Genomic DNA, 22701 nt, shown 5'->3' with positions numbered 1-22701 from the left:
TTCTTAACTTGTAAACATATTTATATATTTACGTCCATGTATTCAGTGTTTAATATTTAAAATGTAAAATGCATACAGTTCCCAATTTTGAAATCCACTGTAATCACCCAGATTTAGTACCCTAGTTTAGATCCAAAATTAGTTTTCTTATGTACTTCTGTCCTTCATATATTGCTTTTATGTAAAAATAAAAGAGATTAGTAAGAAAAAGTAGTTAGGGAGTCATGACTCATAGAAGAACAGAAGTTATTAGCCTCAAAAAATCATGTTAAGTTCACATAAAAAGAAATCACTTTAAACAGCAGTCCTGGAACTCAGGCTCTAGAAACAAAACTAAGAAAATAATCACCAAACAAACAGATGCATCTGAATCAGTTCACGAAGGGTTAAAGTCTTTGCAGGCTGTACTCCCGAAATGTTTACTTCAAACGTGCTGCCCTACTCTCTCTATCTATCTCTCTCACAGACACGGTCTGCTAGTGCTCAGCAGCATTCGCATTCTCTCTCTCCTTGGGATATGACACACAATTTCTTAATTCCACAGACCCACTCAGATTATTATATCAGTTATATCAATATCAGTTACCAACTAATCTTTCCCATCTCCACTCAATCTCAATAAAATCTCCAACCTGAAAAAATCATGTTAAGCATTCATAAAAAAAATCACGTTCAAAAAAAAGTCCAGGGACTCAAGCTCTAGGTGATAGCACTCAGACATTCATTCACTAACAAGCAGATGAATTTAAGCCGGAACACAAAGTGTTAAACTGTCTGCTGGCCGAGCAGTCCTTTGTTAGTGTCTCGCACTGTCTCTCTCTCTCTCTCTCTCTGTTCTCTCCCACAGACCTTTACAAACACAGAAATACTTACACACACACACAGATTTTTACACACTCAGAGACTCTATCTTTCTCATAAACAGACTCCCTCTCATACACACACAGTCGCTCTGTCCGGAACTCTGTGTCTGTCTCTGTCCCCTGTCCTCTGTCTTTGTCTCTCTCTCCACCACGGCACTCCTGGGTGTTGGGCGCATAGCCACCAGTTTAGGGGGCCCGTAATTAAACCTCTCAATCAACATCTGTGTCAATCTCAAAGGTCACCGACCGTTATAAAAAATCCCGTCAACCACCCGATCTAACCGTCCCGTTAGGTAATACGCTGTCCCCTCGTACCGTTGCGTCCGTTATTATGTCAGCGCAGTGGAAGCTTCCCAGTCCCCAAGTCCATCAGCGCGTGGGTTTATACTCCCGTAACCCCAGTACCCGCGTCTTACACTATCCCCCGACCAAACTCCCGTTCCGGGAGCCGTGCGGTCCGTAAGACACAATCACCCCGCCTCCTACCTCCAGGACTTTGAAATTGCAAAGTTGTTGCCACGCACACCTGGAGAAATCACCAACTCACCACCAGGAGAGAAAGTGAATGAAAAAATATTACTCACCGATTCCAGGACTTTCGATCTGCAGTGATGTTCCAACGCACACCTAGACGGTTCACTTGTCTAACGATAGGAGACTATAAACATATGCCTCAGCATCTCCAGGAATTTAAAATTGCAGGGGTGTTCCAACGCACACCTGGAGAATTCATCCACTCTAGGACTTTCCAATTGCAGGGCTGTTTCAATGCACACCTAGAGGATTCGCTTTTATAACCATAAGAGACCAAAAATAAATAACTCACCGTCTCCAGGACTTTTGGAATTGCAGGGGTGTTTCAACGCACACCTGGAGAATTCATCCACTCTCGGACTTTCAAATTGCAGGGCTGTTTCAATGCACACCTAGAGGACTCACTCTTCTCACTATAGAAAGCAACAAATAAAAAGAAACTCACCGTGTCCAATACCTCCGGCTTTTCCGGGATGACCAACACACCTAAAGGACTCGCATTTAGAACAAAGCGATTCTCTGTCGTCTACTCACGTCTGCAATTTAGGTTGGCAAAGGTATTCGAGACGTTGGAACAACTACTAATTTAGAGTGGTCAATGTCTACTGGAGACCTTCATGCAAAGGGCGTCCCCAGACCCAGTTCAGAATGGCCGGCCGCCCGGCGGCTCTCAACCCCTGCCAACAAGCGTGTCTCCGTTCCCTCCGCACGTCAGGGGTCACCATCTGTCAGGACGGTTCTACCGTCCCCGTGTTCGTTTCGGAGGAATGAGACACCGGGTCAGATTCTAAGAAACAGACTGCTTTATTCGAGAGAGAATCGAGTTACAGCAAGGTATCGGGCTTGCTGGAGAAGGCGTTCTAATCCTTTGTTCTAAGTTGTCTATTCTTATACCCCCCTTATTCCTGCACCGTTCCCTTATTTGGTAATGGTCGGTTCTATAGTTTGCCATTGGCCCCAGTCTCTTATCAGTGTTCTAACATGCCTTATTCGGCTATCAGTTAGCTCAACTTGCTATGTACCAGATGGCCCCTTTGTTCTGTTTTTTCAAGTTTTACTGCTCTTTCAGTACTTTTCCACTGGTTCAATTATCTTCCTCAGACCTCGTGTCTGTTTTTTCCTCTCTGGGGCCCCCTGGCCACATCAGCCTGAGAGCTACTTCTATCTAACATTTTAGTGTTACTTCTATCTCACATTTGTCTGAGTGCTACTTCTACCTAACATAACCTAGAAGAGTAGAGTACCGGCTCTTCCAGTGCCTCGGCAGGCTACTCCGATGTACTCTTACAAAGTGGCCTCCTTTATACAAAAGTTTACAAAAACATTGCATATTCTTAATTAGACAGATAACAGTTCGTAAGGAAGAAAAGTTAATTGATAGGTCTGTGTGCGCTTGATTGATCACTCTTAAAGGCCTTGAGCTATCCATCAGGTGAGAAAAGGAAATCCAGCCAAGTTTGGCGTCTGCTAGTGAGATAAGTTCCTATAATGAAGTACCAGTCTGAATTAAGTGTGAGATGTCATAAGGTAATCTTGCACAGCTCACATGTCTGATATAATTGATTTTACAAAATGGCTCCTTAGCAAGGAGGGCAAACTTGTGACCATAAAATGGCTTCCCGACAGATTGTGTGAGAATCTCTTCAATGTTAGGTTTCAAATAATTTTAAGCTGGGAGCCACTTCCTGCTTCTTATTTTAAGTACAGAATCATCCTGTACGTGAGGCTGAAAGGTTACTGTAAGGTTGTATTTAAAATGATTTATTAGTCTCAAATTAAACATACCTTCTTTTCAAGTTTGTGATTCAAATTCAAATAAGACATAAAATCTGACTAGTTAGAATTGACTTGTGGCAGTTTGTAAGGTCTGTAGAGTGGTCTGCAAGAACAGCAAGTAAGTTAAGGCTTCATCAATATTACCTTTTACAGAGTTTGCATTTAATAACTGATACTGGCTACTCAATATCATCATAAAGTCCCAAAATGCAATTAAATTCAATCCATAGCAGATAAGCCCTAAGAGTTAATTTTCTACTGGCTTCAACAGCTTCAGCACTAAATGGTCTCTCTCTCTCTCTCTCTCTCTCTCTCTCTCTCTCTAGTGTCCTTTTCAACTCTCAAGTCAGCAAAGATTTTTTTACTCTGTGTCTGCCCCGCTTGCAAGAGGTAATAAGAATCCATTATAATTGACAGCATCTGACCGTTAATTACAAAGTTTTTGATAGTACCGAGTTTCGTTTCAGGGTCAGAATCGAACAGTCATTAATTTCACCGCAAAAGAGTTGGGGGACAGCGCCTGTATATATAGTTGACTGTTCGATGTAGCTGACAAACAGGCAGGAATAGCTTGGCCCATGCGAATGCCCATGGCCATCTCCTGAATTTGGAGGAAATGGGAAGAGTTGAAGGAAAAGTTATTGAGGATGTGAGCTAGTTCGGCGAGGCAGAGGATGATATTGATGGAAGGGGACTGGATGGGTCTATTGGAGAGGATGAAGCTGAGGGCCTGAATGTCATCCTTGTATATATACAATATATATAAGGATTGCACATTCATAATGAAGATAAAGCACTGGGGGCCAGGGAATTGGAAGTTACTGAAGAGTTGACAGGTGTGGGTAGTGTCCTGGATGTAGGTGGAATGCGTCTGGACCAAGGGGGAGAGGATGGAGTTGAGATAGGCAGAAATAAGCATGGCACAGTGGCTCAGTGGTTAGCACTGCTGCCTCACAGCACCAGGAACCTAGATTCAATTCCTGTCTCGGGCGCCTTCTGTGTGGAGTTTGCACGTTCTCCTTGTGTCTGCGGGGTTTCCTCCTACAATCCAAAGATATGCACATTAGGTTAATTGACCATCTGCAGCCCTTGATTTTTTTACCTGGCTAAAGTAGTGTAACAGGTTTTGGGGAATGGGTTTTATAACATAGAACATAGAACAATACAGCACAGAACAGGCCCTTCGGCCCACGATGTTGTGCCGAACATCTATCCTAGATTAAGCACCCATCCATGTACCTATCCAATTGCCGCTTAAAGGTCGCCAATGATTCTGACTCTACCACTCCCACGGGCAGCGCATTCCATGCCCCCACCACTCTCTGGGTAAAGAACCCACCCCGACATCTCCCCTATATCTTCCACCCTTCACCTTAAATTTATGTTCCCTTGTAACACTCTGTTGTACCCGGGGAAAAAGTTTCTGACTGTCTACTCTATCTATTCCTCTGATCATCTTATAAACCTCTATCAAGTCACCCCTCATCCTTCGCTGTTCCAACGAGAAAAAGCCGAGAACTCTCAATCTATTCTCGTACGACCTATTCTCCATTCCAGGCAACATCCTGGTAAATCTTCTCTGCACCCTCTCCAAAGCTTCCACATCTTTCCTAAAGTGAGACGACCAGAACTGCACACAGTACTCCAAATGTGGACTAACCAAAGTCCTGTACAGCTGCAACACCACTTCACGACTCTTGAATTCAATCCCTCTGCTAATGAACGCTAATACACCATAGGCCTTCTTACAAGCTCTATCCACCTGAGTGGCAACTTTCAAAGATCTATGTACATAGACCCCAAGAACCCTCTGTTCCTCCACCTGACTAAGAACCCTACTGTTAACCCTGCATTCTGCATTCTTATTTGTTCTTCCAAAATGGACAACCTCACACTTGGCAGGGTTGAACTCCATCTGCCACTCCTCAGCCCAGCTCTGCATCATATCTAAGTCCCTTTGCAGCCAACAACAGCCCTCCTCACTGTCCACAACTCCACCAATCTTTGTATCATCTGCAAATTTACTGACCCACCCTTCGACTCCCTCATCCAAGTCATTAATAAAAATTACAAACAACAGAGGACCCAGAACTGATCCCTGCGGAACTCCACTTGTAACTGGGCTCCAGGCTGAATATTTACCATCTACCACCACTCTCTGACTTCAACCAGTTAGCCAGTTTTCTATCCAATTGGCCAAATTTCCCTCTATCCCATGCCTCCTGACTTTCCGCATAAGCCTACCATGGGGAACCTTATCAAATGCCTTACTAAAATCCATGTACACTACATCCACTGCTCTACCCTCATCCACATGCTTGGTCACCTCCTCAAAGAATTCAATATGACTTGTAAGGCAAGACTTACCCTTCACAAATCCGTACTGGCTGTCCCTAATCAAGCAGTGTCTTTCCAGATACTCATAAATCCTATCCCTCAGTACCCTTTCCATTACTTTGCCTACCACAGAAGTAAGACTAACTGGCCTGTAATTCTCAGGGTTATCCCTATTCCCTTTTTTGAACAGGGGCACAACATTCGCTACTCTCCAGTCCCCTGGTACCACCCCCGTTGACAGTGAAGACGAAAAGATCATTGCCAACGGTACTGCAATTTCCTCTCTTGCTTCCCACATAATCCTAGGATATATCCCATCAGGCCCGGGGGACTTGTCTATCCTCAAGTTGTTCAAAATGTCCAACACATCTTCCTTCCTAACAAGTATCTCTTCTAGCTTACCAGTCCGTTTCACACCCTCCTCTTCAACAATACGGTCCCTCTCGCTCGTAAATACTGAAGAAAAGTACTCATTCAAGACCTCTCCTATCTCTTCCGACTCAATACACAATCTCCTACTACTGTCCTTGATCGGACCTACCCTCGTTCTCATCATTCTCATGTTTCTCACATACGCATAAAATGCCTTGGGGTTATCCTTGATCCTATCCACCAAGGATTTTTCATGCCCTCTCTTAGCTCTCCTAATCCCTTTCTTCAGTTCCCTTCTGGCTATCCTGTATCCCTCCACTGCTCTGTCTGAACCCTGTTTCCTCAACCTTATGTAAGCCTCCTTCTTCCTCTTTACTAGACATTCAACCTCCCTCGTCAACCAAGGCTCCCTCACACGACCATTTCTTTCCTGCCTGATAGGTACATACATATCAAGGACACGTCGTATCTGCTCCTTGAAAAAGTTCCACATTTCCACCACATCCTTCCCTGACAGCCTATGCTCCCAACTTATGCTCCTCAAATCCTGTCTTACAGCATCGTAATTTCCCTTCCCCCAATTGTAAAACCTACCCTGTTGTGCGCACCTATCTCTCTCCATAACCAAGATGAAAGTCACAGAATTGTGGCCACCATCACCAAAATGTTCACCCACTAACAAGGGGTTTTGGTGGGATACTCTTCGGAGTGTCAGTGTGGACCTGTTGGGACAAAGGGCCTGTTTCCACACTGTAGAGATTCTATGATTACAAATGAATTTGGTGGGGTAAGAACATGCAGGGATAGTGGGTCATCCAGGGTAATTTGTCTTGTGGATCATGGGGACCAGGTAGGGCTGGGGGACGAAGAGCTTGGAAGTGGTGAAGGATAGATCATCAGAGGTAATGAGGTCCTGGACAGTGTGAGTAATCGTGGCCTGGTGGGTCACCAGGTGGGGTTGCAGTGAAGGGGTAGGTAGGACATGGTATTGGAGGGTTGCTTTTCGGTCTCTGTGACTTCCTCCAGAGTACCACATCGACTGTTGTTCTCTATAATACACAGGGACAGCTGTTCTCTGTACTGTGTGAAGGCACTGCAGGTCTCACAGTGCATTTAATATCAAGATAGGAATTTTATTAAATCACTGCTTCCCAAAATTTTCCAGTATGACTCCTCGTAATGCCTCAGAGTCTGTGTCACACAACATTAATTTTTTGGGGGGGGTGGGGAGTGGTTTGAGAATTACTGATCAGTGGGGGAAGGGGAGGCAGCTGCGGTATTAACAACAGATTATGAATACTTTTGCACTTAAATTATTAATGAAATAACATTGAGATTATTCAGCAAGTGACTTTGATGTAATAGAGTTCTAATCATTAATTACAATAATTTTATTTTACAAATTAGAGGTGATCTTTGGTGAAATTATTTCCCAATTATTGAAAGAAGAAGCAACTAATTATTAATATGAGAAACAGAACTCACTCACAAATCAGCCTGAGACAAAGCCTTGGAAACAAGAACAATTTATTACAGCCTTGCAAGTACCAGATGCTTCTGCAACCAAGCAGAAATGCGCACGAAAACAAAACATGTAAGCATTCTTATTCAGTTTGCAAGTTGCGGAATCACGCTTCCCTTTTCCCATCCTATCATAAGCCGATTACCTCACTTGTTTTTTTTCTCTCTAGTTATTTTCTTATCTGACCATCCTGCTGTCCTTGTATGTCTGCATTCTTTGTTCCTTGTTTGTTACAGCTTGTTCTTTTATTCAGTTTCTCTTATCACACTATAAGCTTTATTGTGAAATGCCCCTGCTGCTTCTTTTTGTGGTCAGCTACAACTCTTCATAGTTATTTCCTAGCTTAAAACTATTTTCTTTAAAAGACCCTCTATATTCATTAAAGTCTTAGCCTTAAGCTACATGCTACAAGAATTCCATGACCGTTTGTATAATGTTCCCCTTCCATCCCTTCTCAACACCCCCTCCCCCACCTGCAGAAACTACATTTCTAATCTCCCACAATTCCCTCTTTTTCTTTTTCTCTAACTGTTGTTTCTGCACTTATTAAGTCTCCTTTAATTCATTTTCTTATGTTCTGCCCTCTTACGCCTTTTGGCGATGAAATTCACAATCTTACATTTTACATTTTAGGAAAGGTCCCTCCCAGCTTGGGTGCAGTTTGGTATCTTTCCAGGTCTTTATCAGGACCCAATCACCCGGTCGTATCCGATGTACTGCGAACTCAAGTGGAGGTGTCTGGGTCAAAACACCCTTCTTCCTAAGGACAGACAAAGAAGAGCCAAGCGCCACAATATAGTTCTTTAAAAACTTATCATTGAACTCTACAGTTGGTAATTGTCCTGTCACTTCCTCATCATTTCCTCTAATTAGGTTGGCTCAAAAATAGGCACCAAGAATTCCTCGCCTTTTACTCCAGAAACCCTGAGATTCTTGTTAGTCAATTTAACACTGGTAGGTCTAAAACTTAGGGATGTTCCCGTGTCCACCAAAAATTCTGCCTCCTCCCCTTCAGGTCACACCTTTAAATTTATCAAGGGTTCCTGGTGGGTCCCAGGAAGAAGGAACCCCTGACTCCCCTAATCTTCATCTAAGGTCATTAGGGAAACGGCTTCCCTTTCTCGTGCTAATTCCGGGCATTCCCGTTTAAAATGCCCCACTTTCCCGGAATGGTAAAACCCTGCCTGTTGCCTCCTTTCCCGGGTGTCTGACCTTTGTCTTTCGTGTCCTCCCCTATCCTTCCTGTTATTCCCTGATCCCAGTCTCCTTTTTGTTATTTCTTCTACTGCCGCCACCATCATTTTAGCTTTCTGTTTCTGCTTCTTGTCTTCCCCTTTTCACATACACTTTCTGTGCCTCACATAACAGTCCTTCCATCTGTCTTTCACTCCGTCCATCGAATTTCTGTAATTTCTTTTGTATGTCTGGCCATGATTTAGTTACAAACTGGACCTTTAAGAGTCCCTGTGCTATCGAATTATGGGGATCCATTCCCGAATACCTCCTTATGGCCTCCTTGAGCCTTTTAAGAAGTGCAGAAGGGGTTTCAATCTTCTCTTGTTGTACGTCAAAGGCCTCAACAAAGTTTTATGATCTAGGTGCAGCCTCTTTAATTCCTAATATTACCATTTTTCATAGAACCCTATCTTCTCTGTCATTATTTTCCCAATGAGGGTCAAAATTTGGGAATTTCTGTTCTGCTGGGGCCCCTTCTTCCCCAACTGGGTGCTTCTTTTCCCATTCCTATAAAGCCGCTCTCCTAATCATACCTGAAAATAATGTTCCTAAAATTGCCATCAGTTCTCCCCAGGTATATAAATTAGGCCCAAGGAATAGATCTAATTGTTCGGCTAGTCCAACCGGATCCTCTATTAAACTTTTCATTTCCTTTTTAAAGACCCTAACTTCACTGCTAGTTAAGGGAACGTTTACATATCCGATTGTACCTTCCCCAATCGGAACCTCTCATAAGGGACATAATTTTACATTTTCCATTATCTCTGTCCCTCCTTTACGTGTGGTGGCTTGAGTGATTCTGAGCCCCCTAGGTTCTGCATCTTTTAGTTCAGAGTCCGTTCCCCTTTCTGTGTCTGGACTCTGTTCTATTTCGGGAGCTGTAGGCTCATTCCGGGGAGTAGTATATGGGGGTGGCAAACACATTAAGGGATCCCATTGTGGCTTCCCTTGTTCATTCTTTTTTCTGTTCTTTCCCTGATTCCTCCATATTCATGGGACATCATTTTACTCCTGAACTCCCTATCCAACAAGCCGCATAATCGGACTCTTTTTGACTGTACAGTACTTTTCGATTGTCATATATATTAAGATCTTGACACAGCCAATCCTCATCGGACCCATATTTGGGCCAAAAAATACCAGGCGCCTTAATACTTTCTCTCGTCCAAATGAAACAATAGTTTATCATTGTAGCCTTATCTTTCTCCCGCGTCCGGGAGTTGTGTTCCCAATTAGCCAACATTTTCCCCAAAGGACTGTAGGGCGGGATATATCCCCCTTTCATGTTACTTGCAGATCGATCGTTACACAGACAACTCTCCTTGCCTCCCATTATTGCAAATTTAATTAATCTGGCCAGTTTTATGCTTTTTGAGACTTCAGCTGTTAACATTCAATCACCAACAAACAAATGTGCATTCAAACCGAATCACAAAGGGTTAAACTTTCTACCAGCTGTACAGCACTTTTCTTTCTCTCTCTCTCTCACATTCACATACACACACACACACACACACACACACAGACACTCACTTTGAGCTTCCTGCAACAACTCTCTAGCTTTTGAATATTTTTCTGGACGTCTGGCCATAAGTTAGTTACGAAGTGCGCCCTCAGTAGCCCTTCAGCTACGGGCTATTTTCCATTGACATATGCTTTATTTTATATATCGCCAATTCCCTGTACTTTCGTACGTCCCGACTACCAAGACAATACTTAAAGGTCTCTTTCTTACCTTGGTCTGTGCGCAGAGTTACCTGGTCATTTCGGTGCGTCCTGTTCCGCGGCAATTCTTGCGGTAAATACCGCTTTCCCTGGTCGCCCGGATATATCCTTTAAGACTTTTCCTACCCGGGTCTTGTGCACAAGAGTTGCCCAACTGAACCCGCCGCGTCTGCCCACCTTGTTTCGAGGTTCTCCCAGTCCGGATCATACTCGCCCAAACCACAAATGACAAGCAAGGGAGTTGGAGTTCACCGAAATCGGTGAGGTGCACCTCCCCCATCGTCCCAAGAGTGTCGAGCGGTCTGAGTTCTGAATCCCGGAATGAGGCCCCCAACTGTGAGAACAGAACTCACTCACAAATCAGCCTGAGACAAAGCCTTGGAAACAAGAACAATTTATTACAGCCTTTCAAGTACCGGACGCTTCTACAATCAAGCAGAAATACATGCAAAAACAAAGCATGTTAGCTTTCTTATTCCGTTTACAAGTTGCGGAATCAAGCTTCCCTTTTCCCATCCTAAAATAAGCCGATTACCTCACTTACTTTTTTTCTCTAGTTATTTTCTTATCTGGCCATCCTGCTGACCTTGTATGTCTGCATTCTTTGTTCCTTGTTTGTTACAGCTTGTTCTTTTGTCCAGTTTCTCTAATCATACTATAAGCTTGAATGTGAAATGCCCCTGCTGCTTCTTTTTGTAGTCAGCTACAATCCTTCATAGTTATTTCCTAGCTTAAAACTATTTTCTTTAAAAGACCCTCTATATTCATTAAAGTCTTAGCCTTAAGTATGCTACATGCTACAAGAATTCTGTGACTGTTTGTATAATGTTCCCCTTCCCTCCCTTCACAACACCCCCTCCCCCACCTGCAGAAACTACATTTCTAACCTCCCACGGGAATTCTGTAAATAACTACAGGTAGACAACCCTTTATTCGAAATCCCAAAATCCTAAAAGCTCCGAAATCCGAAGGTTTTCTTGTGAAGATTTTTTTTCTCATTAACAAGGTTGTTTGGCATTCAAACTGTTAACCCAACTCCACACCCACTTGATATGTGTCACTCAGATACAACATGTGGCACCTTGGCCCAGCACTGGCAGGCCTCAATTCTGTTTCAGGGCCTGTTTCACTCACAGTGCGCCTGCTGTCTGCTAAGATTTTTTTTAAATTTCACCATCAAACTGTCACTTATTCTGAAATTCAAAAAATTCTGAATTCCAAAAACCAGTTGGTCCCAAACATTTCAGATAAAGATTGTGCACCTGTAAATCCTGATTCATCTGAAGAAGGTGGCCGTTGTGAAATGTCTCTGAGATGCTGACAATCTGTCCCACTCCCAACCACCTTCTTCCTCACATCGGGAACTTTTCCTTTTTGGGGAGATGTCAGTCACTTTTGAAAGTTACTGTTGAATCTGCTTCCACTGGATATGCAGATGATCCCAAATGGATCATCCCAATTCACTGAGTAAAATCATCTTCCTTCATCCTTACCTGGACTTTTGCCACTTAAAGTTGTGTTACCAACCATCCTGCAGTGGAAACAGTTTCTACCAATGTAGATAAAAATTCCTAAAATATTTCCTCACCTGGATAAAATCACTCTTTAATCCTGAATGCTTGAAGACAAATAATATGCAACATGAAATGCAATCAGAAACTCATTTTGAGGTCAAATTTAACAAATTGTCTGGTTGAGCCTTAGACATTTCCCAGAATCGGTAGCAGAGACTGAAGACCATTGCTTTGGGCCTTAATTTTTATTTGGAGGAAATTTCTGCTCATCTGTTACTGTATGTGCAGCACTCAAACTGATATTTATGCAACAGTGGAGGAATGGAGATGGATGATGGTGAAATGGAGCAAAATGTTTCTTTTTCTTTTGATTAGATTAGATTCCCTACAGTGTGGAAACAGGCCCTTCAGCCCAACACGTCCACACCGATCCTCTGAAGAGTAACCCACCCAGACCCATTTTCCCTCTGACTATTGCACCTAACACTATGGGTAATTTAGCATGGCCAATCTAACCTGCACATCTTTGGTCTGTGGGAGGAAACTGGAGCACCTGGAGGAAACCCACGCAGACGGAGAAGACTGTGCAAACGCCACACAGTCACTCAAGGCTGGAATCAAACCTAGGACCCTGGAGCTGTGAGGCAGCAGTGCTAACCACTGAGCCACCATACTGCCCCCCTGGGGTATGTGTTTAAAGTAACACTGATTTTGAATGGATGAGAAATTTGAAGGGCCTACCACTGATCCTTGAAGGACACCCAGGGTATCAGGTTGAGGGACTTAGAGCTTGGTCAAATGGACAAGATAAGCATTGGAGGGAACTGATCAGATGGTCTCATTGAGTCACAAAGTTAACAGTTCCTCAATTGTCGTTAGACTTGAAGATGGAAGAAATTGTGAAAGCCTTCAATGTGGAACAGGAATGGACCATTCAGCCTCTGAGCCTGCTCCACCAATTGACCTCATGGCTGGTCTTTCTTTCCTGCAGTATTCCTATTGTCATTCACCTCCAGAAAACTGTTGATTTGTCCTCAATGGCTGAGATTCCATGAACCCCTAGTTGAAAATTCCAAAGATTCACCACCCTTTGAGTGAAAAGATTTGCCTCACCCTAATGTATACCTTATTTCTGAGAAAATGTCACCTGATTATGGATTCAACTGCTAAGGAGGAAATCCACGCTGTAAGGATCTTGTAAGTTTCAATGAAATTGCCTTTATTTTCCAAATGTTATGACCCCACTAGATGGTAATACTGGATAGGTTGGATTTCCGAGTGAAATTTGGCTTGGTAGATCATAAGCTTTATGTTTGAAATTTGGAGAGGATGGCGGTGAATTACTGAACATATTCACACGATGCTACCAATTTTCTTTCAATAAACAACACATGTTTATTGCACAAAAGAGTAGAAGTTTCTGTATGTATAACTACTTTGAAAGACCTTAACATAAACAGCAGTTTAATCCATTTCCCCTGCAACATCCTTTACAAATGCTCAGTGAAGTATCACACCTCTCATTTTTTGATTCATTCACAGGATGTGATGTTGCTGGCACTGCCAGCATTTATTGCCCAACCCTAATTGCCCACAGAAAGATGATGGTAATCTGACTTCTTGAATGTTTGCAGTCCTTGCAGTATCAGGTCATTGACAGTAGTGTTAGGTCCATACTCTTGACCCAGTGATGATGAAAGGAAGATAATTTGGCCCAAGTTATGATGGAGTATGGCTTGAGAGCAAAGTTGCAATAAGTGGTATTCCCATCTATTGATTGTTTTGGTCTTTCTGGGTGAGAGGCTGTGAGAAAGTTCTGTCGGAGGAGCCTTGGTGAGTTACTGCACTATACATTGTAGATGCTGCACACTTCTGCAACTATTGGGGAGCCAATTGGGAGGCTTTGGCATTTTTTGCATTCATGTAACTAAGCAACTTTTAGAGTCCACCTTTATGCTCCTTGTGTGCTTCCATATATCTTCTCTTTCCCCTTTCATTACCTTCTTGGCAATCGATTGTTAGTTTAAAAATTACACCCAATCCCCTGGTTCATCACTTTTTCATGCGACCTTCAAAACCACTACCTTTTATCTAATATAATCTTTCAGTTCTTTTGTCAGCCATAGCTGATTTATTTTTTCCTACTGTCTTCAGGAAATGCTTAATTGTTGTAAACCATGCAATAAATTTTCAAATCCTCGTTACTGTGTAATTTCAAACCATTTTGTGTATTTTTCCAATCCATCAAGCCAACTTGCCATTCCAATCTTCATAGTTTACATTATTCAGGTTGGTGATCTCAATTCCAGAATGAACTATATCATTTTCAAACTTGATTAAAAAATCCACATTATGGTCTCTATTCAACAAAGGCCCCTTAACAGTAAAGTTATCAATTACAGTTTCACTTTACAGAATACTAAATCTAAAACAATCTGTTTCTTTTTTGATCCTTCAATGTTCTACTTCAGAAATGCTTCAGTACAAACTGCAGAAATTCATCCTCCACAGCATTCGGGCTGAGTAGCATCTCCCAGACAGTATGGAAAACGAAGTCATCTATTTTTACTTATAGCTCATTTACATGGACATCTAGTTTCTGATCTTTATTCAAAGGAATTTTCAGGGATATTAAATAGCTTCAGCAGACATGAGTTCAATGTAACATCCAAACATTTCTCTTTACCCCTAGTATTCTCACATAAAGCTGAGCTAGATGTTTTAACATGCTTTATCCTGAATGTAATTAACAGAAAAATATCCTGAAATCACTCGTAAACTTGCTACTATCTCAGCAGTGTGCCAGTGAGGTGGGATTTCTGAGGGAATCCTTTCCCACATTCAATGCAGATGAATGGCCTTTCTCCCATGTGAATCTGCTGGTGAACAGTGAGTTGGGATGATCATCGGAATCCAGTCCCATAGTAAGGGCACTGAGCAGTCTCTCATTGCACTGTAGCATCAATTCCCCAGAATTTTTAAAACACTTGTGTCATTCTGGACATTTAACAGGCATCTCATTGGAGTGAACATGTTGATGGCGTATCAGGTCCCAGGATCTTACATAGCACTTCCCGCAGTGTGTGCATTTAAAAGGTCTTTCCCCAGTGTGAACTCGCTGGTGTGTCATCAGGTGAATTTTCTGAGTGAATCCCTTCCCACAGTCGGAGCAGGTGAACGGTCTCTCTCCGGTATGAGTGCGCTGATGTACGGTGAGACGAGATGACCACTTGAAGCCAGTCCCACACTGAGAGCACCTGAATGGTCTGTCATCAGTGTGAACACGTTGGTGTAACTTCAGCTCCCTGGAGCTTTTATAACTCCTCGTACAATCTGGACATTTGAAGGGTCTCTCCTCAGTGTGAATTCGCTGGTGTGCTTTGAGATGGCAAGCCTCACAAAATCCTTTCCCACACTCAGTACAAGTGAATGGCTTCTCCCCAGAATGAACTCGCTGATGCTTCAACAGGGTGGAGAACCGATAGAATACCTGCCCACACTCAGAGCAGATGAATGATCTCTCCCCAGTGTGAAGACGCTGGTGTAGAGTGAGTTGAGATGATCTCTTGAATCCATTCCCACAGTGAGAGCACCTGAATGGTCTCTCATCAGTGTGAACACGGTGATGGACAATCAACTCCCTGGAACCTTTAAAGCACTTCCCACACTCTGAGCATTTAAAAGGTCTCTCATCAGTATGAACACGTTTATGGGACTGCAAATAATGGGAACTTTTAAAGCACTTCCCACAGTCTGTACATTTAAAAGGTCTCTCCTCAGTGTGAACCTGCTGATGTGACTTGAGATGGGATGATTGAGTGAATCCAATTCCACATTCAGAGCAGGTGAATGGCCTCTCCCCCGTGTGAATGCGCTGGTGAACAGTGAGCTGAGATGACCACTTGAAACCAGCCCCACAGTCAGAGCACCTAAACCGTCTCTCCTCAGTGTGGACACGCCGATGGGACATCAGCTCACTGGAACTTTTGTAGCACTTCCCACAGTCTGGACATTTAAAAGGTCTCTCCTCAGTGTGAACACGCCGATGGGACATCAGATCACTGGAACTTTTAAAGTACTTATCACAGTCTGGACATTTAAAAGGTCTCTCCTCACTGTGAACTCTCTGGTGTTTCAGCAGGGTGGATAACTGAGTAAATCGCCTCCCACAAAGGGAGCAAATGAATGGCCGCTCTCCAGTGTGAACACGTTGGTGAATTTCGAGTGCAGAGCAGTGACTGAATCCTTTCTCACAGTAACCACACTTCCATGGTTTCTCCCCAGTGTGACTGCATTTGTGGTTCTTGAGACCAGTTGATTGGCTGAAGCCTTTTTTGCATCCTGAACATGTGTAACTGTTCTCCTCACTGTGAGAAATGCTTTCTCCTTCCATGTTTAAAATCTGTTGATAGTCTAGTTATGATAGATTGGGTGACTCCATCAGATCACAGTGTGATGTTGGTTTCAGTATCCTGACCTCAAATCCTCTATTTTGCATACCCTGTTAATTGACATAAATAGAAAAATGGAATGAGAGACAAGCCACAAAGACATAAATTCAGGTTATGAAATTATATGAGTGAATCTGGTAATATGTGGGGAGGTGGCATTTTGGAAAAGTGACCAACAAAGCTGGTGGATTGTCATAGAAATTGAACAGAGGCTGAACTAATAACAATTTGGGAATTAGCCTGCCACATCTGCTCAGGTCTGCACAAGTCAGTAGCACGTTTATGGTGCAGAGTGACAGAGAAAAGAGAGAGATATGGGGAGGAAGTTGGAGAGGCATGAATCAAAGAAAGGGGTGTCCATATATCTAAACTTATCCAGATATTTGACAGGAGTTTCACCATCTCAAAGGTTCAGGCTAGTACATCTAAATACTTGCCATTACCATCAAGTTATCCTCCAAGATGCACCATCCTGACCTGTTTGACATTCATTACTGGAGGAACAGACTTCCTTTGATCAAATATTAGGAGGATGAAAGTTAATGCCTTCAATCCCTCCTACTAACTCCATTCCTTAGCAGTGTGAATTCCCCTCTCTGGCATCTAACTGGGGCTGAAACAAACTGTTCAGAACCTTGGCATCCCGAACTGAGATCCCAACCAAAACCAAACTGCGGATGCTGCAAATCAGAAACAAAGGAAGAAGTTGCTGGAAAAGCTCAGCGGCATCTGTGAACAGAAATCAAAAAAGTCAACTTTGATTTCTCTTCACAGATGCTTCAGACCCGCTGAGCTTTTTTTCCAGTAAATTGTTTTTGTTTGAGATTCCAGCCATAATCATCAGTAAAACTACCTATGTTCACTTCGATATATCACCAACTTCACCCCATTCTCAAATGACGTGCTTCTTAACTCATCCATTCCATTATGGTCTGTAGACTTATTGATGCTATCAGACCCCACAATCACCCTCCCTGTAGTTGAGGTTACTCCCCCACTTGCCTCCTCACACCGACCCTTGTTCAGTTACGTCACAGCATTCGCTCACTAGGATGGTCGCGCACGCGCACGCGCTCTCGCCCGAGAAGAATGGCAGGCCTGAAGCCCGCAATCCCTGGTCCCTCAAACAAAAAACAACTTGCGGTCGTATACCTGGGCCCCTGCCTTGGACAAAGACCGGATCTCCTAACGCGGGGCCCGGACAGTCTTATTCGGGTCTTGCAACCGACACAAGGCGTTGACGAGATATCGCTGTTCCTTTGTCCCAGTCACGCTCTCACATAACGGCTCTACTCCTCCTCCCTCTGCCGCCGATCGCAGCCATCGGTGAAAACGGCTCAGTGGCTTTCACAGTCCCCCCCACCCCATCAACATTAAACTGCGCATGCTCCACATACAAACCGAACTGCGCTTGCGTTTGAGCCGGTTGGTGCGTGCGTTGAGAATACAGTATTCATGTCAACAGGGTTAAAAATCACATAACGCCAGGTTATATTCCAACAGGTTTATTTGGAAGCACTAGCTTTAGAAGCGCAGCTTTTTCATCAGGTGTCTGTGGAGCAGATTCATAAAACACAGGATTTATAGCAACAAGGTTGCAGTGTCATAAGATGTAATATTAAAGAAATTTAGATTGTTTCATCTTTTAGAATGATTACGTTAGTTTCGGTTCTTTAATATATAAATCCCAGAACATTTTAAAAAGTTACATTCTCAAGATATCTTCAACTATAGGTGCCATATCAGCTCATTTAGGGTGTGTGCATGTGGGGGTGTTTGTGTGTGTACGTGTATGTGAATTGGGGTATAAGTCTGTGAGGAGTTGCGTGTGAGTGGTGTATGTGTGAGCTCTCTCAAACGCTCACACTTACATCACCCCCCCCCCCACACACACACCTTCTCAGACTTATACCCCATTACACTCACAGACACTCAGTCTCCCCTGCACGCACACACCTGCAAGTTTGGGGGGTGAATTTGTACTTGCAGAATTACATTTTATTTTGCTCAAAAACTGCACAAATCCATGTAAGTTTCAGTAAGTCCCATTTTAGAAACAGAATCAATCCGACCCAACACTGGGACACAGACAAACTTTAACCTCACATCTTCAATGCATTAGCTGAGCTGATACTGTTAATACCTTGAGAATGTAACTTGACAACCACATGAAGAAGCAGCGCTTAGAAAGCTAGTGCTTCCAAATACACCTGTTGGACTATCATCTAGTGTTGTGTGATTTTTAATTTTGTCCACCCCAGTCCAGCACTGGCACCTCCAGATCATGTCAACAAGGAATGTTCGGTAAAAAGGATCGCCATTCACAATTGTTCTGCGGGCCTTAAACGAAGTTTCTTATTCGACTTCTGTAAATTAATTTGAAATACATAAATTATCATGAGCTGCACCTCAATTATTTCTTAAAATGTCCCATTGATTTAATGGGAGATTTAGTGCTCCACGACGTCATGACAATATTCGGAATTTGTCAAACATTCTGCTTCTTCCCTCTCTGACCATTTCAGAAGCGTGCACTCCCCGTCAATCCTCCGGCCCCGCCCCCTCACTCACTCTAATTGGTCGGAGGACCGCCTCTGCTCGGTCTTCCAGCTCCGCCCCTTCCTCCCATTGGCAAAGTTTGGTTCAGGTGCAGCTCACCAGCTGTGCCCCAGAAACATTTTACAGGCACAACGATGCAATCCATCCCAAAAATGAAATCAAGGGGATTGTCTTGTGACGAGGTAGGAATGTTCCTACTCTTGGACCAAAAGACCTGGGCTTAGTTCCCACTTGGTGCAACATCTTTGAACAAGATTTGGAGATGCCGGTCTTGGACTGGGGTGTAAAAAGTTAAAAATCACACACCAGGTTATAGTCAAACAGGTTTAATTGGAAGCACACTAGCTTTCGGAGCGACGCTCCTTCATCAGGTGATAATGGAGGGCTCAATCCGAACACAGAATTTATAGCACGAATTTTATTATGATGTAACTGGATTGCCTGTTAAGCCTTTCATCTGTTAGAATACAGTGATAGTTTCATTTCTTTCATGTGTAAATCACAAAACCTTTTTTTTAAATGTTGCATTCTCGGTTTAGCTGTTAACAATGTTAACAGCCGGGCAGAGGCTGATAGCCAAGTTCGGTACCCATCGGGAGGGCCTCAACCGGGACCTTGGGTTCATGTCACATTACTGGTGACCACCATTGCACTATACACACTCACAGATACTCCTGCACACAGACAGACACTCCTATACACGCATACACACACTCCCATACTCACACATGCACCCCCTCACAGACTTAAGACACTCTGCATTCACTACACACACACACTTCCTCACACTCACAACCCCCAAACCAGACAGATAAAGACCCACATGCACACATATATTTTGTGGGATGAATTTGTACTTGCAGGGTTACATTGTGCTTTGCTCAAAAACTGCATGAATTTATGTAAAACTCCGTTATCTCACTTTTTAGATTAGAATCAATCTAAACATGGACAGAGAACACAGGGGGCCAACACCTTCAACATATTGTCTAGCTATCACCATTGTTAACAGCTAACCCGAGAATGCAACTTTTTTTAAAAAAGGTTTTGTGATTTACACATGAAAGAAATGAAACTATCACTGTATTCTAACAGATGAAAGGCTTAACAGACAATCAATTTTTCAATGTATAATTGCAGTTACATCACAATAAAATTCTTGCTATACATTCTGTGTTCGGATTGAGCCCTCCATTATCACTTGATGGAGGAGCGTCGCTCCGAAAGCTAATGTGCTTCCAATTAAACCTGTTGGTGTTGTGTGATTTTTATCTTTGAACAAGTTCGTTAGAAAAACAAGGGAAGTCAAGGAGAGAATAAAAACAAAAGGCATACAATGTGGTGAAGATCGGTGGGAAGTCAGAGGAATGGGAGGAGTTTAAACACCAGCAGAGGACAACTAAAAAAGCAACATGGAGAAGATGAAATATGAGCAAGCTAGTAACACAAAAGAGTACTGAAAGAGATCTTCATATGTAAAGAGGTAAGACAAAACATTGGACACCTGGAAAATGGGGCTGGAGAGGTAGTAATGGGAAGCAAAGAAATGGTGAAGGAATTGAACAGAGTGTACTAACTAGATTGTTAGAAAACTGACTGGGCAACAGGAGACATAGTAATGGAAAGGAGTTTCTCAAAATAAAGAACTGTGACCAGTGGTGTTCCACAGGGAACTGTTGTTTGTAATATACATATATGACCTGGAGGAAGTTATAGGTGGTTTGATTAGCAAGTTTGCAGATTACACTAAGATTGGTGGAATAGCAGATAGTGAAGAGGGCTGTCTGAGAATGCAGCAGAATATAGATAGATTGGAGAAATGGCAGATGGAGTTCAATCCAGGCAAATGCGAGGTGATGCACTTTGGAAGATCCAGTTCAACAGCGAACTATACAATAAAGGGAAGTGCCCTGGGAATATTGATGTACAGAGAGATCTGAGAGTTCAGGTCCATTGTACCCTGAAGGTGACAAAGCAGGTTGATAGAGTGGCAAAAAACGCACACGACATGTTTTTCTTCATTGGATGTATTGAATACAAGAGTTGGCAGATCATGTTACAGTTGTATGAGACTTTGATTCGGCCACATTTGGAATACTTCTGGTCACCACATTACCAAAAGGCTGTAGATTCTTTGGAGAGGGTGCAGAGGAGGCGCACCAGGGTGTTGGGTCTAGATTAGAGTGGTGTTGGAAAAGTACAGCACGTCAGGCAACATCCGAGGAGCAGGGAAATTAATGTTTTGGGCAAAAGCCCTTCATCAGGAATAGAGCCGATGAAGGGCTTTTGCCTGAAATGTCGATTTTCCTGTTCCTCGGATGCTGCCTGATCTGCTGTGATTTTCCAACACCACTCTAATCTATCCTCTGGTTTCCAGCATCTGCAGTCCTTGTTTTTATGTAGCTGTTTTTGTCAGGATGTTGCCTGTTATGGAGGGCATTAGGTATGGAAGAGGTTGAGTAGATTAGGATTACTTTCATTAGAGAGAGGGGTTGAGGGGGATCTGATTGAGGTCTACAAAATCATGAGAGGCATAGACAGGTTGGACAGCAAGAAGCATTTTCCCAGAGTGGGGTACTCCATTACTAGGGGTCACAAGTTCAAGGTGAGAGGGGAAAAGTTTAAGGGAGATATGTGTGGAAAGTTCTTTGTGCAGAGTGTAGTTGTGCCTGGAACGCGTTGGCAGTGGAGATGTTAGAGGAAGGCACAACAGCATCATTTGAAATGTATCTAGACAAATACATGAATGGGCAGGGAATAGAGGAATACAGATCCTTCAAAATGTAGGCAACAGGTTTAGACAGAGGATCTGGATCGCAGGCATGGAGGGCCAAAGGGCCTGTACCCATGCTGTAATTTGCTTTGTTTTTTGTCTTGAACTGCGTGCCACACTGGAGCTGTTAAATATGATAACAGCAGATTATATCAGGGGCAAAGTACTGGCATAGATAGAGGATTGGCTGACTACAGATGACAGAGTTTGAGAATAAATGGGTCTTTCTGTAGGACACAGTGTTGGGGCCATAACTATTCATGTTATACATTAACAATTTAGGTGAAGGAACTGGACAAAGATGGCACAGGTGAAATAAAATGTGAGATATAGCATCTTAGTCGGGAGAATGGAGACAATGACAACTTTCTAAATGTTGAACACACTACCTGTACCTCTGCTTCCTACCATGTCGCTCCCATAGACACACCAGTGCTGTGAATGCCACTGACAATGTCGCTTCCGCCAAAGTCACCACTTATGCTGATGCCACCAATCACGCAACCACTGACATCACTGCTAATCGCATGATCCCACACACATACTCATCCCAGAGACAATCTCCACCCCAACTCCCAACACCAGTTCAACACTCAGCCCTAGCCCTAAGCCCTGCCAGGTATTTACCATTCCCCCAGACCTCCCCCTCACTAAGGATGAATGGTCAGTCCTCAGCAAAAGACACACCTTCATTCCAGTACACCTATATATCAATAAGTTTTGCACACATCTAAATGTCGAACACTTTTTCCTCCACCTCTATGCCTACTTCTTTGAACGTGAATTCCACCCACCCTCTGAAGACACCTTCCTCTGCCTCCAACAAACTCCATCCTCCTGGGCACCCCGTGCTGGCTTCTTACCCTCCCTTGACTGTTTCATCTCCAACTGCTGTCATGACAATAATCAGCCTCAATCTCTCCATCCACTCACCCACTTCAACATCACCCCTTCAACTTCTAACCCCAACTTCATCGTTAAACCAGGTGACAAGGGAGGCCCAGTGGTAGTTTGGTGCACCAAACACAACCTCACTGAA

At 43.2% G+C, this 22701-nt stretch overlaps 1 protein-coding gene across 1 annotated transcript; it reads right to left on the bottom strand.

The window, feature by feature from the left end:
• Positions 1 to 11258: 11258 nt before the first annotated feature.
• LOC132817804 (zinc finger protein 234-like) lies at positions 11259 to 17684 on the bottom strand. The gene is made up of 2 exons (XM_060828297.1): positions 17483 to 17684; positions 11259 to 16380 (listed from the first exon to the last, which is right to left on the bottom strand). Exon 2 carries the CDS (start codon positions 16270 to 16272, stop codon positions 14872 to 14874), a length of 1401 nt encoding a protein of 466 aa, XP_060684280.1. The 5' UTR covers positions 16273 to 16380; positions 17483 to 17684; the 3' UTR covers positions 11259 to 14871.
• Between the last annotated feature and the right edge of the window lie 5017 nt (positions 17685 to 22701).

This window comes from Hemiscyllium ocellatum, chromosome 8, assembly GCF_020745735.1.
Source record: "Hemiscyllium ocellatum isolate sHemOce1 chromosome 8, sHemOce1.pat.X.cur, whole genome shotgun sequence".
Taxonomy (NCBI): Eukaryota; Metazoa; Chordata; class Chondrichthyes; order Orectolobiformes; family Hemiscylliidae; genus Hemiscyllium; species Hemiscyllium ocellatum.
This window is presented reverse-complemented; position numbering and strand designations above follow the sequence as displayed.

What these genes read in the sequence shown, in the direction of transcription:
- LOC132817804 (XM_060828297.1), bottom strand. Translation starts at nt 16,272, where the DNA reads ATGGAAGGAGAAAGCATTTCTCACAGTGAGGAGAACAGTTACACATGT.